This window comes from Sinocyclocheilus rhinocerous, unplaced genomic scaffold, assembly GCF_001515625.1.
Source record: "Sinocyclocheilus rhinocerous isolate Xijiao unplaced genomic scaffold, SAMN03320098_v1.1 scaffold299, whole genome shotgun sequence".
Taxonomy (NCBI): Eukaryota; Metazoa; Chordata; class Actinopteri; order Cypriniformes; family Cyprinidae; genus Sinocyclocheilus; species Sinocyclocheilus rhinocerous.
Window position 1 is genome coordinate 2,231,097 of NW_015652998.1, and position 21,125 is coordinate 2,252,221.

General features: G+C 37.2%; 2 protein-coding genes and 1 long non-coding RNA gene across 3 annotated transcripts in view; 2 read left to right on the forward strand and 1 right to left on the reverse strand.

Annotated features, from left to right (window-relative positions):
- The first annotated feature begins 27 nt into the window (after positions 1–27).
- Positions 28–14,271, forward strand: LOC107715389 (alpha-actinin-3-like). The gene is made up of 21 exons (XM_016521523.1): positions 28–353; positions 6,256–6,370; positions 6,686–6,805; positions 6,937–7,023; positions 8,199–8,286; positions 8,572–8,650; positions 9,827–9,908; positions 10,003–10,088; positions 10,200–10,292; positions 10,365–10,595; positions 10,709–10,856; positions 10,952–11,102; positions 11,205–11,313; positions 11,539–11,679; positions 11,890–12,072; positions 12,210–12,344; positions 12,434–12,613; positions 12,773–12,919; positions 13,021–13,086; positions 13,212–13,370; positions 13,482–14,271. The coding sequence occupies exons 1-21, from the start codon at positions 222–224 to the stop codon at positions 13,638–13,640; spliced, it is 2,691 nt and encodes an 896-aa protein (XP_016377009.1). The 5' UTR covers positions 28–221; the 3' UTR covers positions 13,641–14,271.
- Positions 14,272–15,639: 1,368 nt separating this feature from the next.
- LOC107715319 (uncharacterized) lies at positions 15,640–16,084 on the reverse strand. The gene is made up of 3 exons (XR_001637084.1): positions 16,006–16,084; positions 15,789–15,892; positions 15,640–15,710 (listed from the first exon to the last, which is right to left on the reverse strand). It is a non-coding gene; the product is annotated as an uncharacterized LOC107715319 (long non-coding RNA).
- Positions 16,085–17,182: 1,098 nt separating this feature from the next.
- cfb (complement factor B) overlaps positions 17,183–21,125 on the forward strand; it is a 17,937-nt gene continuing 13,994 nt past the window's right edge. Inside the window, exons 1-12 of the mRNA XM_016521525.1 lie at positions 17,183–17,283; positions 17,449–17,664; positions 17,773–17,958; positions 18,077–18,250; positions 18,374–18,469; positions 18,610–18,743; positions 19,148–19,298; positions 19,622–19,753; positions 19,960–20,052; positions 20,262–20,399; positions 20,660–20,754; positions 20,897–21,026. Coding sequence (XP_016377011.1) covers positions 17,223–17,283; positions 17,449–17,664; positions 17,773–17,958; positions 18,077–18,250; positions 18,374–18,469; positions 18,610–18,743; positions 19,148–19,298; positions 19,622–19,753; positions 19,960–20,052; positions 20,262–20,399; positions 20,660–20,754; positions 20,897–21,026 — 1,606 coding nt within the window. The 5' untranslated portion in view covers positions 17,183–17,222. The remainder of the gene's footprint in view (positions 17,284–17,448; positions 17,665–17,772; positions 17,959–18,076; positions 18,251–18,373; positions 18,470–18,609; positions 18,744–19,147; positions 19,299–19,621; positions 19,754–19,959; positions 20,053–20,261; positions 20,400–20,659; positions 20,755–20,896; positions 21,027–21,125) is intronic.

A 21,125-nucleotide genomic window follows, 5' to 3' on the forward strand; every position in this document is an offset into this window, starting at 1 on the left:
TCAGTCACTCATATTGCGTCCCGTTACTTGTTGAGTTTGAGCACCAGCTGTCAGCTCATCGGCCGGTGGGAGCAGTTACCGCAGGCAGGGGTTTGTCTTCTCTCTCCAAACCCACACGGGATTCTGATTGTACGGCACGGGGCGTGTATGTTGAATTAAGAGGTAAAACATAAGGTTGTATAGGTTGAGGGGATACCAAGCACCCCACGGAAGACGGAAAAATGACAGCGATTGAAACGCATGTGCAATACAGTTCTTACATGATGACTACGACTGGGGAATACATGACCCAAGAGGATGACTGGGATCGCGACCTGTTACTGGACCCGGCCTGGGAGAAGCAGCAGCGGAAGGTAAGAACTCACGAGTGCTTTTTGTGCTCACTTCTTGTGAGGTCTACGTAAAGTGAATTAATTTAAATATTGATCTACAGACAGAAAAAAAAAGATATATAATTGTTCGTTTTTAATGGGTGAGTAGGCCTACCATATGGAATAAAAAACAGTATTGGGATGTAAAATCTCAGAATTTTCATGAATTAATTTTAAATTAGACACAAGCGTCAAATCTCCACGCCATACACCGCTCAGCAACACGGACCAATCAGCTGTTACCTCGGTGACTTAAGCAGCTAAAGTGGTTGAATAGTTTTGTATTCATCTTTAATTTCAACGTATACCCATTGGTTTGAAAATAATTGTTATAATGTTAGTATTACTGCAAATAATTAGCTTCAGTAAATTAGATTAGATTTAAATTAGGAAACCAGAAACGGTCATTGATGTAAGCAACTATCATGAATATATGACAGTAGCTATATTACATTATGCAAAACTACACCAAAGTGACAGTAACAGCTGAGCAGATGAGGCAACAGTATGTTACAGGGGACAGTCAGTGTTCAGAATAGACGGAAGTGGTTAAGTAGCACTGAGAGCCGCAAATAGACTCTACAACTAAAAATACAGGGCCCATTCTGTCCCCAACCCATTAATCCAAGCAGTTTGTTCATCATCATCTGTTGATTTTAGTTAAATGACTGATGCTAAATGTGAGAGGTGTTTATTAATAAGCAAGGATTTAACATGATGACCCTGTAGATTTATTTACATCCCGTTGAGGGCACAAACATGTTTCTTTCTCGCTGAGTGCATTTAGCACCAGACTGAAACTCACATTATAGCTTTGAGAGTTTCAGTTTGGAGAAACTGGCACTTTCCATGAATAGGGTAAAAAAATTACCTAATGGTGCTTAACCTTCAAAAACGTTGGTCAGGATCCACAGGATGTCAAACTAAATTGTATAGTTCGTTTTTTTAATTTTTTTTATGTCAATCTTTGCAACCATGTTGTAATTTAATGTGGTTTAAGTTGATTTGTGAAAGTAGACTAGATACTTTTCATTCTAGATTCATTTTATGTCCGATAATAGTTTGTCAGACATATTTAATAGGTCTTCCAACAAAAACATGCATTAATGCCTTTAATGCTTTAAACAAAAAAATCAGAGAAAACCGTTCTTGTGGAATGTGACAGCAGTTTCTTCTAGTCAAAACAACCATTTAAAAAAATAAACTACTCCGCAAACCTTTGTTTTGGTCCTTTGTATTCCAATTACTGATACAATTAAGTTTCAGAAGCAATATGTGTAATTTTTAATGTTCACTGTAGGGTGAATAAAATGTTTTGTTCTTGTCATATTGTTAATGTATTTTTTAATGTGAACCCAAGGTAGCCTAGTGGCTGTTGTGGAACCTAAGGGGGTCTAAATAAAGCTTGAGTGTTTTTGCACCTGAATGTGAGGCGTTCTGTCCTTATAGAACTGTCATGCTGCACAATTCTCTTCAAAAAGACCTCACTCAGTGCTGATAACACAGCCTTCCTTGCATTTAAATATTACTGTGGTTTGTTATTCCTTTAAGCCTACCTGCTTCAGTGAATTACTGTTGAGTCCTTAACATCCTTGTGCTTTGGTTTCTTGGTCGCATGCCATTTATTAGTTCAATCCTGAGACTAGTTTATTAGATGGGGAGACTGCATCTCTACAGTATTGTATTACTTAAGTTGTTTTCTAGTGTCTGTTAACTAATGTGTCAGATCCTGCAAGGGAAGCCAAGTGGACCATTGAGTTTTGCGAAAGAGAAGCGAGTGATTCTAAAACACGCGGAATATTGTTGTTTCATTTCTGTCGCACCCCCACAACTCTTAAGGGATCCTTTTCTGCTCTTCATGCCTGTATAGTCATCAGTTTGAGCCATGGTGAATGTAGTCCAGGCCTACTAGGCCTATCTAGTAATTATTATTATTATTATTATTATTTTATAAGATGTCTGCTTAGTAAAAATAAATTGTGTGTGCTGAATAGTATGTCACCTAAAGCCTAATGCATAGTGCAAAACCTGAGGGATTCAGATAGGTGTGCACATTCTTCAGGCACACGGTAGGGGTGTGGAAGAGGGTGGAGGTGGGAAATGGGGGGTGAAGAAAGTCATGAGTACGATCGAATGGCAGTTGCTATTCCAGAAGAGGTGTCCTTCTAGGGGAGCTTCTATAAACTACCTAATTAAAGCAAGGGGGCTGGGGGTGGAGGGGGGGTAGTTTACTGTAGGAGACAGGTCAGCCAGGTAAACTTATTTTAGGCTGGATTTGACTTTCATGGCCATGTAAATGAGAACAAAAAGAGAGTGGGACACATAATGGGTTGCAGGTCATGAGTTTCTGTTGGTCAATCCTGTTTATACCCGATCAAATGGTTTTCTTTTTACACTCTTAAATTAAAGGTTCCAAAAGAGGTGTTTCACAGTGATGCCACAGAAGAGCAAGTTTTGTTTCGCTAAAGAACCTTTTAATGAAGAGGTTTTTTTCAGTTTTTTTCTTGGTGTGAAAAACAAATAAAAAATCTAAAGAACCTTTTGTGTACTGGAGATGTTCCATGGATGTTAAAGGTTCTTCATGAAACCATAGATGCCAATAAAGAACCTTTATTTTTAAGAGTGAAGGTGTCTTTATTGAGCCAATATTACTTATTCTGTTCTGAAAAATGGTAAAATGTTGGCGAAAGGTGCTAAGGTGAATTTAAATAGTTTATATGGCTTTGTGTATCTGCACATTTATTAAGTGGTGAACTGGCAGCTAAAGTCAAATGCCTAGGTTATAGCTTTACCTAGGTTGCAGCTTTAAATACCAGGCCTTCAAATGTTAAATATCATGTTACCCAGAATCCTATGTTCAGCCCTTTCACCTGAATGTGCCGCAACCCGCTCTACAACTTTCTCACAGCAACATTTATTTCCTTTACAGTTTCCATCAGTAAGTGTCAATTGCAAATATTAGTTACTGACAATTGCAGTGGTGGTATAACTTTACAGGCAGGTAGTGTTCCTGTAAGGGCTATCATTGTTAACGAAAATTAATACCATAGAAAACATTTTTGTTGCTTGAAACAAAATAAACATTAACTGAAATAAAATAAAATATTAAAAAAACCTTAAACTTATTTTATTTCAGCTAGTTGCCTAGGCAACATTTCTCATATTAGTTTAGTTTTACTTGAAGTATAAAACAAGTATACTAATAAATATAAACTAAAATGAACTAAAAAAAAAAAAAAAAAAAAAAAAAGATAAAAACTATAACAAAAAAAAAATTAAAAAAAAAATTTAAAAAAAAAGATTAAAACTGTAACTAAAAATAAATTTAAAACAAAATTTTAAAATATAATCTAATTCAAAATATGAAAAAAAAATATAATAGTATATCAATGATACTAACACAGGTTCCCGTTATTGTTCATTAACATAATCTGCAAGATGGTAATGCCATATATAATTGTTGATGCTCATCTCACCTGAAGCACTGCTTTGGGCTTTCAATATTTATTTTTTGGGGATTGGGAATGTTTAAACGTAGACTAAAGTGATAATAATGACAGTAGTAGCAAATCTTTCATAGATGTGCTGGTTCATAGAATGACTTTGGATTTGGACAGTGGATGTTGTTGCTTGTCCTTTCTGTGGTAGTAGTGTGACATTGTGTGATTGCCATCCATAGAATTGAAACACAGCTACAGCCATCTGAAATATATTGAGTATAGATGCAACAGATTTACAGTCAAATCTGATTTACTGATGTATTTAAAGGCCTGTAATTTTAAGGTGGTGTCAACAAGCAGTTGTGTTATTAAGAAAACCCTTAGTAGCTTCAGTTATTTCTTCCTGCTTCTGTAAAAGAGGGTGCATGATCCAGTGGAATGTGCTTGTGGCTTTGCTGTCATCTGTAGAGCATAAATAATCTGGCAGTAGTTTTGATCAGCTAACAAGAGCGAGACTGTAAAGCAGAATTTCCCCTTGGGTGAAATTCTTTAATGGGTCAAATGTTTGCAATAACCTCTATCTAGTTTTTTCTTTCTGTGCATATGTATGTAAATGTGTTTTAAAAAGGAAAAAAAGTTGCTCACAATGGTGTAAAAAAAAGACATTGCTAGTATATTTCACAAATACAAAGAAATGGCAAGTAACATTGAATTAAACATGAATTTTTAAAGTAGAAGGACTGAAATAGTATTTTCTAACATATTTACAACTTTGAGATTTTTTATAGTCTATGAAAGAACCAAGATAGCCAAATGTGCAAATAAGTTTTGTTTATAAAATTATATTAAATGTTAAAATAATAAATAGATGTAAAACCTAAATCTGATTTGTGCTCTGTGGCCCTTTAATTTATGAATTGTGCAGTCTTCACTTTAAACGACGCCCTGTCACAATAGCAGCGGGACTGCAGTCAGCTGACTCATTAATGCAAAGCTTTTGCACAGATGTAGTATGACAGGAATAGTTGAAGTGATGATGTAACTGGAGTGGCAATGGACCGCAAAGCTAAAATAATTCCTTGGTCATAGAGAGCGTCTCTGCTGTAGTCATCACTATACAGTATCTATCTGACATTCGAACCAGAACCTCAGATCCAGATTCAGTTGGAATCAACACAGTGTGTGCTTTACATTTTTTCAGGCTATTTTGAATAGTTGTTTCAGTTTGAACCAGAGTCTCAATTTTTTAAATTCATATGTTCATTAAGTTGTACAAGACTGCTTTATAGATGTCTTTTTATTTTCCCTTTTTTTTAATTAATACTTTGATTTTAAGCTATTTGAAATATACATGAATCAAAGCTGACTTGTATTCACTGCTTTAGTTTGTCTATGAAAAATATGATCTGGCGAACTAAATATGTATAAACATTTTAATTGACTTAAAGAGTGTATACATCAATGCTAGAGCAATTAGCATGTGACAAAGTAATGAAAGCATCACCAACATGCCAAGCTATTTCTGTACAACCAACCTGTTGCTTGACTAAATATTTATACCCCCATTCACAATGTAAAGAGTTCAAGGACGTCTAAGAAAAATGTTTCATATTCCTGTTGCACATACTTGGGTGGCCACTAAATAATTGCCCTTTTCATGTCTTGAATCCATGTTATGTCATTCAGTCTCCAATTTAAAATAACACTAATTGAAGTTTATTGCTTTTGATTGTAATTGTATGTTTTATGAGGATGTTATGTAAAATAAACAGTCCAGTGTCGTGGAACATCACACATTTTTTTTTATCGCTGTAGTGTTTTGAGCGTCTGTTCCAGGAATGCTGTGCTTTCAGCTGTCTGCTGGTGTCTCATGGCTCCCCGATATAGCTTCCTTCACTCCCCCTCTCTGCCTCTACTCCTCCTCCTCCTCATCTTCACCTCCCCCTCCTATGGGGCACAGGCTAATTTTGGTGATCTTTGGCCACCTGCTGCAAAAGGGTCTCCGCTTCCAGCCTAACATCAAATTACGTTGGGCCTTGGCATTCTTCGGTCACCTCACTCACTCTCTTTCCCGTTCTCTCTTACGCTGGGGCTCCCAGTGAGGCACGTACAGTCAACGCTGCTTATAGATCCAACTATGTGTAGTTCAGGGACAGAAATTAACCGTTGCTCAAGGCAAAAATGCCACCGAAACAAAAAATGCCAATTCGGATACTTTAAATTTTGGGGCAGATGCCCTCATAGTATTTTTATTTTATTTTATTATTAAAATGATTTATATAAAATTAGTATCAAATATTAAATTTGACAAAGTATTTCATGTAAAAAGATTACATCCTCTGTGTTTCTTTATGACCACATTGTGCCATACCTTTGAACAAAATTAAACATGATACAAAATGGTGTAGTCAGACTGCTTACGATTTCTTCTTTTTTCCCCTCAGACCTTCACTGCCTGGTGCAACTCTCACCTGCGTAAGGCAGGGACACAGATCGAGAACATTGAGGAAGACTTCAGGAATGGACTCAAACTCATGCTGCTGCTGGAGGTTATCTCAGGTAAGCGTCTCCCTGGATCTGTTGATGTGACTTGTGCTCAGCGCCTCATATCACTGTTCTGTTCATGTGTTACGTTGACTAACATCAGGTTTGTGGAACAGTATGTACTTTAAAGAAATATACTTTTAATGGGAGTATGTGAGATTTTTCTGTATCATGCATAAAGCTTTCAGATTCCCAAATGTAGCTCATGCAAAGATAATGTGGCCATTATTACTCTACACTTCTCCCATTAACAGTCTCACATGAAGCAAAGGAATATTTCTATACATGTCCTTAGGGTATGATTTTGTGTGTCTGTGTGTGTTATATCAGGTGAGAGACTCCCTAAACCAGACAAAGGCAAAATGCGTTTCCACAAGATCGCCAACGTAAACAAGGCCCTGGATTTTATCAGCAGCAAGGGTGTGAAACTGATCTCCATCGGTGCTGAAGGTGAGGCTTAACAAACCTCTTCTGCTTCTCTAATATCAGCACCTTGAGCCCCTATATTCTTGTCACTTTCCATAACTGTACTCTTCTGTCATGTGAGTGAAACAGTTATTTCTGGCCGTTCTGACTTGCAGAGATTGTGGATGGTAATGTGAAAATGACCCTCGGTATGATCTGGACCATCATCCTGCGCTTTGCAATCCAGGACATTTCAGTGGAGGGTGAGAGACTCCAAACATCTGACACATTAGCACCTCTGCAGAGTTGTGTTTGGTTAAAGGTCTGTTCATTTTTGGTTTGTCACGCTGTTTGGTGTGACAGCTGACTTGAGCTTTTATTGACACCTAGTGGCGAAGATGAAGCATCACAGAAAAGCAAGTGCCATTGAAGAAGCCATTTATATTTAGTTATTAGTATTTGGCTTAGTATTAGTACATTTACACCTGCTCCCAGCCACACAGAAATAGTGCGTAAAACATCCGAACATTTTGTTCTTTTAGTTATAGGCCTATGTAGCACTATGTACCATAATAATATATAATAACAAAATTAATTAGTTAAATGTGGAAAGAAATTGTGATAGCAAAATTAAGCTTTGCGACACATCAAGGCTTTTTTCATTCTGCAAATGATTTTTGTTCATTTTGTTGTTTTGTTTAATTTTATTTTAAAGAAATAATAGACATTTTCAAAGTGATTATTTAATTTATTTTAGTACAGTACACTGACAGGAATGAAATGAAATTCATGTATTAAACCAGTCCTTTTAACTATGCATATATGCATGCATTTCATAGGCAAATGTTATTTTGGCTTCACATAAAAATAATGATAATGGTTAAAAAAAAGAAAGAAAGAAAAAAAAAAGGAAAATTGCCCTGGGATTTGGAAGCAATCACATAGTTCTCAGACAAACAAAACTTAGAATGTCATAGATCACATGCTTTTGGCAAAACGAACCAAGCTCCAATACAGACCTTTAATGTGAAATGTGTTTTTTGCCACAAAATTTGGAGCTTTGGTGTCAAACGTAATATCACTAAAAACATCTTTGATAAAAGTAAGGCTATTTGTTGCAATCTTAATATTTTTTATACCAGTTATTCTCTTTAGTTGTAATTCATGGGTGGTAATTATGAATATGCATGCAAGTGTGCCCTATCTACAAATGGCTGGAATTCATTAACATGCACACCTTTAATTAACAAATCTGAGGTTTATGGGGAATTTGTGAATCCAAGGTTACATTTTACAAGCACGTTTACTCATATATTTATGAAAGTTTCATGAATGAGGTCAATTGAGGATATACCTTTAAATTGAATGGTAAGGTCAAGGGTTCAACATCATATTTTGTGTAGTCAGTGAAAATGACCTACTGACCTGTTCCTCACAGAGACCTCTGCTAAGGAGGGCTTGCTGCTGTGGTGTCAGAGGAAGACTGCCCCCTACAGGAATGTCAACGTGCAAAACTTCCACATCAGGTGATTTCTGCTTCACTCCTGTTGAGAGAACGGCATGTTGGCTTAATTTCACAATCTTTTACTCTGTTTAACCATTTACAGCTCTTGTCTGAACTTTAATGCGCACACGTGTACATTATCTCTCTTTAAAACCCATCCTTCGCATTACCCATCATGCTTCACATGCTTCTAAACTCTGCCATAGAGCCTCTGCACAACACTCATCGTTTTGTTAACCATTTCCAAATTTCTTTTCTTGTTCTTTCTCTCTTGTGGTTCTTCCTTTGCTTGTGGTCTGTGTCTTAGTTGGAAGGATGGCCTGGCTCTCTGTGCCCTCATCCACAGACACAGACCTGATCTCATCGACTACTCCAAACTGCGCAAGGTGCCATCGCCTTCTTTCTCATAATGCATCTCTGCCTTCTTTTTGTTCATTAGCTATCTGTCCATTCATCTGCTATGTCACATACAAACTCACCTTTTCCCTTACACTATACCCATCATCATAGACCTGTTGGTAACTAACTTTGTCTCTTTGGCTGTGAATGGACTGTTTATTGCTTCTAAAAAAAGAACTGAATATTTTACATTAAAAATGTAACACCTTTATTTAATTTCTTTAGTGGTTAAGTGTGAAAAAGTCTCATTTGGTTTGTTTTATTTACCTGTATGATGTTATTGCCACCTCACTAACAAAAAGCCAGTTGTTTATTGGTTATGGTTTCTTTTTGAACATATATTATGGCAATATCATGGTTTTAATATCATGGCATTTGTTTAAAGGGTGAGTTCACCCAAAAATTAAAATTAGCCTGTGTTTTACTCACCCTCGAAGCATCCTAGGTGTATGTGACTTACTTCTTTCAGACGAATCCAATCGGAGTTATATTAAAAATTGTCCTGGCCCCTCCAAGCCTTTCAATGGGGGTAAGCGGGTGTTGGTTGTCAACAGTTCAGAAGACGTGAAATAAAGTGAGCGCATCTGTAATAAAACGTCCCTCAGACGGCTCCGGGGGGTGAATAAAGGCCTCCTGTAGCGAATCCATGCATTTTTGTAAGATAAATATCCATATTTCAAACGTAATAAACACTTTTCTCTCACTTCCGCTGACTGTCATACGCGGAAGACGTTAATGCTAAATTTCATTTTTGGGTGAACTAACCCTTTAAGTATTTTAGAGTACCATGTAAATACCATGGTACATGAATATGATAATCATGGTATAAATCATAGTAAATATCAAAGTGTTACAATATTACCATCTGCCACAGTACTTTTTTGTAAAGATTTTTAATTGAATTTATCTAAAATGTTCTCAGGCATGAATTCAGTTTTTTCTTGTTTAATTATGTTACTAATGTTCTGCAGTGTATAAAATAGTCACATTCAAACATGGTGATTATGAAGTGTATGAGTATGAGCAAAATGTTTCCATGATGAATAGTATATGGTTGACTGTCTTTTCTAGCAACTTTCAATTGTAGACTGTGGAAAAATGTTTCTTCGCTTTATTTACAAATTTTTCATTGAGTGTCTTCCTGGCTATGTTTGCCCTTGCAGGACGACCCTGTTGGTAACCTCAACACTGCTTTTGAAGTTGCAGAGAAATACCTTGACATCCCTAAAATGCTTGATGCAGATGGTATGACCTGTTGGAGAATCCAATGCAATATCATGTTTCAGATTGTAAAAATAGAGTGGTTTCATTAATTGTTTAATGTTTGTCTCCGTATCAGACATTGTGAACACTCCGAAACCTGATGAGAAGGCCATCATGACCTATGTGTCATGTTTCTACCATGCTTTCGCTGGTGCAGAGCAGGTAAGGGAGTTCTTCTGGAGATGAACATCTGTATAGGAAGGAGAGTTGCTCCTTTTAGAATGTAATTGCCCACCTTGTTTCCCCTTTGTAATCAGTCACACTGTCCTCCAGGCTGAGACAGCAGCTAACAGGATCTGCAAAGTGCTGGCCGTGAACCAGGAAAATGAGAAGCTGATGGAAGAATACGAGAAACTGGCCAGCGAGGTGAGAACACTCAAATTCTCTATTAGATGGACACTGTTTTGTTAATTTGCTGAGTCTTGGTTTTCACCTTAGCTTCTGGAGTGGATCCGAAGGACCATCCCCTGGTTGGAGAACCGTGTGGCCGAGCAGACCATGCATGCCATGCAGCAGAAGCTAGAGGATTTCAGGGATTATCGTCGTGTGCATAAGCCACCCAAGGTTCAGGAGAAGTGTCAGCTGGAGATCAACTTCAACACCCTACAGACAAAGCTGAGGCTCAGCAACAGGCCTGCCTTCATGCCCTCTGAAGGCAAAATGGTTTCAGTATGTGTTGCTCCTTTTCTCTTAACACTTGTATACATGGTAAATTACCTTGGCTTTTGAGTACCCCACAGACAGAGTTGAAAGTAAGTTCTACCTGGCCTCCCCCGCTACAGGACATTGCCAATGCCTGGAAGGGTCTGGAGCAGGTAGAGAAGGGTTACGAGGAGTGGCTGCTCACAGAAATCCGTCGTCTGGAGAGACTGGACCACCTGGCTGAGAAGTTTAAACAGAAGTCTACCTTGCATGAATCATGGACCACAGGTATTAGTCACTACCTCTCTGATCTTACAGTCAGCCATTTTCACTCTACTGTGAGGGCTGACATATTCTTTTGTATTTTGTAATGCTCAACACAGGAAAGGAGGAGCTGCTGTCTCAGAAGGACTACGAGTCAGCCTCTCTAATGGAGATCCGTGCTCTGATGAGGAAACACGAGGCCTTTGAGAGTGACCTGGCTGCTCACCAGGACAGAGTGGAGCAGATTGCTGCCATTGCTCAGGAGCTCAAGTAAGATAGATACACCTCAGCTCCCTTGAAATATGAAGAGTACTTTCTTATAGTGTTTACAGTAGGTAATTATAATGATTATAAAGATGTGCTGCTCTTTAGTGAACTGGACTATTATGATGCTGCTACCATCAATGCCCGATGCCAGGGTATCTGTGACCAGTGGGACAACCTGGGAACCCTGACCCAGAAAAGGAGAGAATCACTGGAGGTACATGCATATGATAAAATCTTGGTTGTTACGGTACAGCTGTCCTTCTCAATTGTCTAAATCAACACTTGAATTGAGAATGCGGTCAAACTAATGTAGATTCCACTTCCAGAAACTTTAAGACTCTTTTGCACTTTTAGCCAATGAAGAGTATGGATAAAATATGCAATGTACAGTAGATAAAGGATGTGGGCTTGCTGTAATCTTTGTCTTTCTTTGCCATAGCGTGTGGAGAAGCTTTGGGAGACAATTGACCAGTTGTACCTGGAGTTTGCCAAGCGGGCAGCACCCTTCAACAACTGGATGGACGGAGCTATGGAAGATCTGCAGGACATGTTCATTGTGCACAGTATTGAGGAGATTCAGGTGAAATACAAACACTGAATGCTTGAAGGAGTGCTTATCTTCTTCAATGACATTGTGTACCGGCTTTAGTATCTTATCAGTCTGTTATGGGAGAAGGACGTTGGTGTTGTTCTTCTGTAATAGACTCCTTTTTTGTACCATCTTTCAATTGTCTACTTACGCACCATGTCTTAACATCATTTTGTTCTTTCCTGCTATTGTCAACCTCAGAGTTTGATCACAGCCCATGACCAATTCAAGGCCACCATACCAGAAGCTGATAAGGAACGCATGGCCATCATGGGCATTCATAACGAGATCCTGAAGATAGCTCAGACATATGGGATCAAGGTAGTGGGCGAGAATCCCTACACTGTCCTTTCTCCTCAGGATATTAGCAACAAATGGGAAGCTGTAAGTACTTTACTATCTTTATTTTACCATTTCAGCTTGATCAGCAAGAACAATGGCTCAATGCATTGAGTTCTTTGAGCTAGGAGAAGTCCTTTCAGCTTCTTAACTGAGGAATGTTGCTTCCTTACTAACAACAGGTGAAGCAACTGGTCCCAATGCGTGACCAGATGTTGCAGGAGGAAGTAGCCAGGCAGCAGTCCAATGAAAGGCTGAGACGCCAATTCGCTGCTCAGGCCAATATCATTGGACCCTGGATTCAGATCAAGATGGAGGTGTTTCACCATACACCTCACTCACAGTAGCTACATGTCACATAGTATGAAAAGACTAAAACTGAAATTATCTTCCTTTTGTTCAACAGGAGATCAGCCATGTGTCAATTGATATTGTTGGTTCTCTAGAGGAACAGATGAGCAATCTGAAAACATATGAACAGAACATTATTAATTACAAATCCAATATAGACACGCTGGAAGGAGACCACCAGCTCAGCCAGGAGAGTCTTATCTTTGACAACAAGCACACCAACTACACTATGGAGGTATTGACAACCAGCTATTTTCAATTCATTCTGAAATGTATTTTCTCTTTGAAGTTTCAAGTGTCATTAAGGTAAAGTGTCTTATGCAATTAAACTTCCAAGTCTCTTTAATCTCGCCATAAAGGCATGATTCCTATTTTCCAATTATGTCTATTTTAGCACGTGCGTGTGGGATGGGAGCAGCTCCTCACCACTATCGCCCGCACGATCAACGAGGTTGAGAACCAGATCCTGACCCGTGATGCCAAGGGCATCAGCCAGGAGCAACTGAACGAGTTCAGAGCCTCCTTCAACCACTTTGACCGGGTTAGCAATACATGGAGTGTTTGGATTCATCTTTGAATAAGCAAAGTTATGCAACTTTATCCAAACTGTAGAATAAGCACATTATTTTTTTCTATTTGCAGAAGAGGAATGGCATGATGGATCCTGATGACTTCCGTGCTTGCCTGATTTCTATGGGTTATGATCTGGTGAGTGCATTTATTCCTGGTCAGATTATGACTCTGACAGCTTTTTTGTAGTTTTACAATAATCCAGAAACACAAGGAAGCAAAATCAGCTTTCTTTTATATGAACTCTTCCATTATTTTTTTAGGGTGAAGTTGAATTTGCACGCATTATGACACTTGTGGACCCCAACAACACAGGAGTTGTCACCTTCCAGGCCTTTATTGACTTCATGACCAGGGAGACAGCCGAGACAGACACTGCTGAACAGGTCACGGCCTCCTTCAAGATCCTGGCTTCTGACAAGGTAATTACAAACTAATAGAGCCACTAAAAGAACCTATGTATGTTTTTGGAGAATATGCTAAACACGGCTCTTGTTGTCTAAGCACTCATTTGTTTCTACTATGTTCTGCAGGCGTACATTACAGTGGAGGAGCTGAGGAGGGAGCTGCCCCCAGAACAAGCTGAATACTGTATCAGCCGCATGACCAAGTACAATGTTGGTGATGCTCCCCCAGGTGCCCTTGATTATATCTCCTTCTCCAGTGCCCTGTATGGAGAGAGCGACTTGTAGAGTCCTACCTGACATGTACACCACCTACAACATCTCCTACACGCTTCCCCAAAATTCATGAAACCCTTAAATATCTAACTCCTAGAACAATGTCAGATGTAATGGACGGCTTTGCTGCAGTGATTTAGTTCTGTGCGTCACCAGTTGATATCCCGTGACACCCATCAGTTGCTGTCTGATCTTGTTAGTGGTCCATCCCTTATGTTGTGAAAAGTTGTCTCACAAAACAGTAGGGATTGAAGAGTACAAAACCTAACACAATATAATTATTCACAATGGCACTGGTAATAAGAGACCTCTTATTCATACAAATGGATTTTGAAGGAAGAAAACTAAATTACCCTGAAGAATATCATATTTTTTGTATTTTGTTGTTTAATCTAAGCATATATATATATATATATATATATATCTGAACTTTATGAAAACTTTACTGTTAAGTGCTTAGAGTGTGTTTCATCGGTCTAGAGTGCTAAAGCTAGTCAATAATTTGCCATTACGCATATAGTCTAATGTTTGTTTGTTCCTGACTAGGGTTTCTGCAATTACCCACAGGTTGAAGGTGAAGCATTTGCACATGAAGCGTTTGCATATTTTACAATTTTATTACAAACGGAGTAAACAACAACAAATAAAAAAGCATACAAAATGTAAAAGATAAATAGATGCACCTATATATAAAATGAATAAAAAAATACCAATAAAAATAATTAAAAATCTAAAAACACACCAAATATGAAAACATACACATAATAGATGTAATTTGATGTTAAAAAGAAAAAAGAAAAAAAAGATGTAAAATCTAAATGCAAATGGAAGAAAAACAAACAAGTAAACATGCTAAATGTAAAGGACTTCCCTTTAAAAAAGAAAACACCCCATGGAAATGCAAGTGTTCTAATACACACACATAAAGAAGTTTAAGAGAAAAGTTTACATCTACAGTATCTAAATTTCAGTTTTGTTTTTCTTCATGAAACCTTCAGAAACCAATACTATGAAGTGCTATAAAGCCCAAAGTATACTTGTCGATGCTCTGCTGCTCCTTCTCGTGTAATGTAAATTTTGTCATCTGTACAGTCTGCTGATGTCCGTGCACACAATCTGTGTGCAGCCCATGTTTGTTCACACAGACAACAGTGCCTCAAAACAGTAGTCATTTCAAATATGTTCATGTTGGGGGGTGTCGTGGAAATTTCTGAAATTGATCAATAAATGTGAAACTGAGAATGAAAAACCAGTCAAAGAGTTTGTCTTTGTCTTGCTTTTAATTTCTGCAGAAATGATTTAGTTTACAGACAGAGTTTCACCCTCTGAGTGCAAAGGAGATAAAGAGAGGTCCCTGCTAACATCATTTTATACCCCAAAGTAACATTGAAAGATAACTGTATACCCTGGGCCTCTGCTCTTCACCAATCATATGCTCACAAGTTACTGAAAAACATCACGCCACCAGATATCAAGAACATGAAGTAACTGTTCTAACATCTTCATCATGCTCAGACTTGAATACAGAATATAGGATTCATCAATTTAATCACATCATTATCATATCATTTAATCAATCAATCAGATTATAATTAATCAATAATAAATTTTTCTATTACAGGGGATAATGGGATAGTGAGATAATAGAAGTGTCAGCTTGTGGGATCTTTCCCAAAGAATTCTTTTAAAAGTACTTACTGTGGAGCATAGCTCATGGAAAGGCAAGCAAAATATCCATTCGTCATGGCAAACAAAGACATGATGCTGATATAAGCCATGTCATGATTGAAAAAGACTGGGAGATAGAAGCGAGGCTGAATGTTGCAGAGCATGAGGGCAGGAATGAAAACTACCCGTAATACCACAAAAAGAGGGAATAAATGACTCTTCATCGAAGGCTGGGAGTTTGGGAAAAGAAAAAAGATATGTTAGATCAACAATAATTTCCATAGTTAGGCATTGCATTGTGTTGATACAGGCTCCTACGAAAACTCACCCACTGAAGACGAGAAGTTAGACTTCTGCCAATCCAGTCCATCACATTGAAGACAATGAATGAACACAAAGGTACGAAGATGTTATCTATAAGATGAAAAGTTATGTAAATCACAGTGCTTTGACAAGCATAATGCATGAGCTAGACATCTTGTACAGACTCACCTTTCCCGTCAAATAAGCCAGAAGGTTTTGTATTTATAGTAATTGCTGGAAAAACGGACAGTGTGACGGCAAACACACGTCACACATAAAGCCATCACCCAAATCTATTAAAAAAAATAAAAATAAATCAAGCTATGCACCTACTAATTCTTTTAAAATACATCCAGTGAATTTTTCCTAATGGTGCGTTTATAAACAGAAAAGACGTTCGCTATACCTTTTTGAAGACCTGTGGCACAGTTGACTTCTCCTCAGTGGGATCCTGTTTGAGCTCATTCAGCTTTTTACATGCTTCACTTTCAAATCCTTTGTCAAAAAAAAAGAAGAAAAAAAAAGTAGTCATTTGAAACATGATGGCTATTGCTGGGTATAGGACACATTTTTGACATATTATAGACATAACATTGCACAATATTAACAAAGTCAACACTTTTAAAAGCACAATGGTGCTCAATTTAATATTGCAGATATTGTCAATATTCGCTTACTTGAAAAGGTAGCTCGCTGTGACTCATAGATTAATGGAGTGAAACATACATCACACGACTCAGGAAACATGACAAGCAAAAGAAGTTCTGAAAAGACAAGCTGTTATTTTTCACACATTTCTAAAAGCAGGTAATGAACATAATCTGTGACACTTACGGTAGGCTGTTTTTTAATATTATAAATGCCTCAAAAGACCAGGTTTCTGTACTGAAACCTAACACCCCATATATTCTATTTTACCCGCTAAACTATTTTTACACAGAATGGTGTGTGTACTGCTGAAGTTTCACAAAACCTTTTTATCATTTGCATAAAGATTGTCTACTTTGAACTGGATAAATCTAAAATGAAAATGAGCATTTTGCACCAGTTTGTCATTCAGTAGGTCTACATGACAACAGTGCTTTAGTATTTTCTCTTCCCCTGTAGCAAACATGCCCTTCAGTGCTTTGATAATATACTATGAAAATATCAATAAATATTCACCCAAGCTGGTGTTAATGTGTAAGGCAAGGAGGATGAACGTTCCTGATATAGTAATAAAATAGTTCTCAAATGACCCCTTGAGTTTGAGTTTCTCTCTGGACCAAAGATCAAATTATTGTGGTCTTCAACCCTTAAAAATATTCCGTCTCAGTATTCTCCTAACAAATCTGGGTTTTCTGCATCTATATTTTGATGTCAAAATGAAAATAGAATCCATGACAATTTTAGATGAACATAATTACCTTTTTTTATGATTATTAAATATATAATGGTCAATGGCTAATGGTAATTATTTTGTTGTGTGTGCTGGGAAATTGATGTTTTTTATTTGACTTGAAGTTAAACATTGACCACTGAATGTAAATAAAATCCTCCTGCTGACTCCACTATAAAAATGTCCCCCTGTTCATTTGCTTTTGTATTTGCTTCTTAATCTCAGCTCAACGTGGAATAAACAGCATGGAGTGTAAGCAGCAGTTGAAATGGTTACTGCTTGCAACGATATGTCTTCTTATTGCAGGTATACGTCTTTCTGCTTATAATGCATTCTGAAATATACAGACAAAAATATTTTGGCTTGTATCAAATGGGTTTTTAATGCAAATAAAACCACAACAATTGACAAAAGTTACTTCCGTCATATTTTTCATGGCCTCCTCCAATAATCTGGCTGTTTCCACTACAGGTGCTCCGTCCTCCATGTCCAAACGAGACAGTTCGTGTCCCAAAGAGAATCTAAACATTACTGGAGGAATCTTTGTTCTTTCTAAAGGCTATTCACATGGGAGTCTTCTAAGATACATCTGTCCGAATGGATATTACCCGTCGGTTCAGTCATGTCTGTGTCAAGATGGAAACTGGACCTCAAAGACCAAAATCAGAAAAACCCCAGAGTGCATAAGTAAGAAACAAGGCATTATTTGTGTCATTATATCATGAATAAATGCTGGACTTATTTCTTTGTATTATACTCTTCTACTGTATGCATTTATTCATGCATTTATCCTAGAGATCACATGTCCCAATCCCCGTGTTTTCGAGAATGGAGAGGTGAGTCCATATAAAGACAAGTACTATGTAAATGACACAACCACCTACTCATGTCATTCCGATTGTACATTCCGTGGCTCAGAGGTCCGTGTTTGCAAGCCTAATGGGAAGTGGAGTGGAAGCACACCAATTTGTGAATGTGACTGTAAGTAATCGCTATTACTTTGTAAATATATAAACACACAGCAGTTTCCATGAACTAGTTTTCAAACGTAGGTCCACAGATCTTCACATCCATTTGTCTGTTTATTACTGTCTCACAGCTGATCACTGTCCTGATCCTGGTGTTCCCCCTGGTAGCAGTCGAACAGGGAACATGTTTAACATAGACGACAAAGTCACGTACCGCTGTGAGAGTCCATTGACCTTGATTGGTTCCAAAGTGCGAGTGTGTCTGGATGGAGGCCAGTGGTCAGGAACAGAGCCACAATGTTACGGTGAGTCTCCTTATAGCTACATCAAAATTTCAAAATCGTGTGTTTTGTAAAGGAGTTGTTGGCCATAAAATTTAGCTTACTTAAATTGGCTTTTCTGATTAATGTTGTGTAAATACTGTACAGCTGATTTCACATACGACACCCCAGAGGAAGCATCAGAAGCTTTCAGCAGTTCTCTAAAGTCAAAACTAGCAGTTTCTCAACAGTATGAAAAAGAAGGTACCTTTGTGTGACTTAAAGCATAAACACACACACACACACCTTTTTAAAATCTTCATTATTAATTGCCATGCTCAGAAGAAGAGACAAAATCACATCAGCACATTTAAACATGAATACCATGTTCCTTCTGCTTTCAGATCAGCAGGGGAAGAAAATAACTATGGATCAGAGTGGAAAACTTGATATTTACATTGCTGTGGATGCATCTGGCAGCATAGATGTGAAGGATTTTGAGAAAGCAAAAACCACCATCAAAATGCTTATAGACAAGGTATGTTGATTGTCAAATCGTCAGAGGTTACTGTAGTGAAGTTGTAAGACCACTTATTTAAGCATTGTTTTTAGGCTACTGATGTAGGTTATGCATCCTTTCTTAAAATGTTCTGTAATAAAATACCTATATTTGAAAAGGAAGAATTACCATTGTGATACACTGAGATGCTCTCAAGACTGAACTTGATTTTTAACCTCCTCGTCATTGTCAGAACCCTCCAATTTGAGCATTAGTGTGTTTCAGGAGGGCGTAGTCTCCCACAATCCACTGTATACTTGCTGCATCTGAAAATCCGGTTTCACATTATGGAAACATGAACTGCACTGAAATCCAGCATTTTGATCGTATAACAGACAGATGTTGCTTTCAACTTTTAATTCTCAATGCTCTTTCCCCAAAAGATTAGTTATTACCCGGTCTCCCCAAACTATGAGATCCTGATATTTGCCACGGACGTTACACCGATAATCACTATGAGGGAGTTCAAAAAGAATGAAGATGCAAGAAACCTAATGAATATTTTTAAAGTGCTGGACGACTTTAATTATGAGAGTAAGTATTCTGTTTGAATGTCTCTTTTTGAGTGTAATTGTATACATGGATATAATTAGATTTTTTTTAGAGATTATTATTACAGAGTAATGTATTATGCAAAAATGGTACTTTTTAAGTCTAACTTGAGGATAATACATTTATTGTTGTAAATGTACACATCGCTGTCCAATTTAATAGTTAAAATAAAACAAATTTTACATTCTTAAAAAAAAAAAAAAAAATTCATGTTGTAATTTTGAATAATTTTAATTTGGTTTTAGTCAGTTGTTTCAATCAGAATGTTTCTCTGCTGACTGTAATATTCTGGTGTGAAAAAACAGGTATAGGTGAACAAACAGGTACCAATATCGCCAAAGCCTATTCAGCAATTTTAGACAGCATGAAAATAGAGGAGCTCAACAATGCAACGACTTTCAGTGAGACCCAACACATCGTCATACTGTTCACTGATGGTATTGACTTTTCAGTATTTACGTACAATTTAATAATTTTTAAATACAATGCTTAAAAATTATTTTACACTTAATCAGTTTAAGTTCTTTATCAGAACAAATAAATTAATATATTAATAAAATACTCATACACTGTATTACAAATTAGAATAGAGATCAAACTTGAAGCAAATATTCACTGTAATTTATCTCATCTTACTTCATAGGTCAGGCAAACATGGGGGGGAATCCCAAACGTAAAGTGAACCAGATCAAATATCTTGTCACCAAAAATGATCCAATGCGAGAGAAGAATCTTGGTGAGTATGAAATTTATTAATCATAGTTATATTTTAAATAAAAATATTTGGACTATAAGTATTTTTTTATTTTTATTTATAAATTTTGTGTTTCATTAACAAGCAACATCATCAGGGACAGCAACAACAACAAAAAACAAACACACATATTTGTTTAGAAGTCTTTATCATTGATTTCATATTGATATGGATGTGTCCTCTCTTTCCAGATCTTTATGTATTTGGACTTGGAGATGACGTGAATCAAGAAGACATAAATGGCTTAGTGTCACAGAGGGACCAAGAAAAATATTTCTTTAAGCTTAAAGACTTGACAGAGGTTCAGGAGATGTTTAATGACATGATTGGTACTGTATCTGTACTTCACCCAAAAGTGAAATTTCTGTAATTATTTAATCACCTTCATGTTCATCTTTTCTGTGGAACACAAAAGAGAAATGACTGTTATGCTCTAAAAAAAAAACCCGCACAGTTGCAATAACACTATTGTTTGGATGAATCAGTTTCGCAGTTCCTGACCTCTTGGAATAATTCTTTTTAATTTACTCAGTGTTAATTGCTGTTGTTATTATTATTATTAACACTTTATACCTGCTTCTTTACACAGATGAGAGCACCAGTGTAGGATTGTGTGGGATTGTGTGGGAAGGCTTGGAAAATAAACGCCGTGCATTTCCCTGGTTGGCACAGATTAATATTCAAGTGAGCATAACCTTTTTATCATTTTATTATAGAACTCAATGAAGTTAAAGGAAACATTTTCTCCCACAAGAAGAAGAAACATGCATATTATGGCTAAAGAGTTGAACCTTATGAACATCAGTCTTCTCTGCTCTTCGTGTAGCATACTTCTTCAAAAGGTTCCAATTGCATGGGGTCATTAGTTTCCTCAAGTTACATCTTGACAGCGGCTCACTGCTTCAAAGAGGGAGACACACCTGATAGGATAATAGTTAAACTGGAAAAAGACCTGAGTATGTTCTGATACATCCATATTTTCAGACTGAAGTAAAACGTGTCACAGGGTAAATCTTATTAATGACGTTTACATTTCCTTTTGCAGTTGTAAAAGT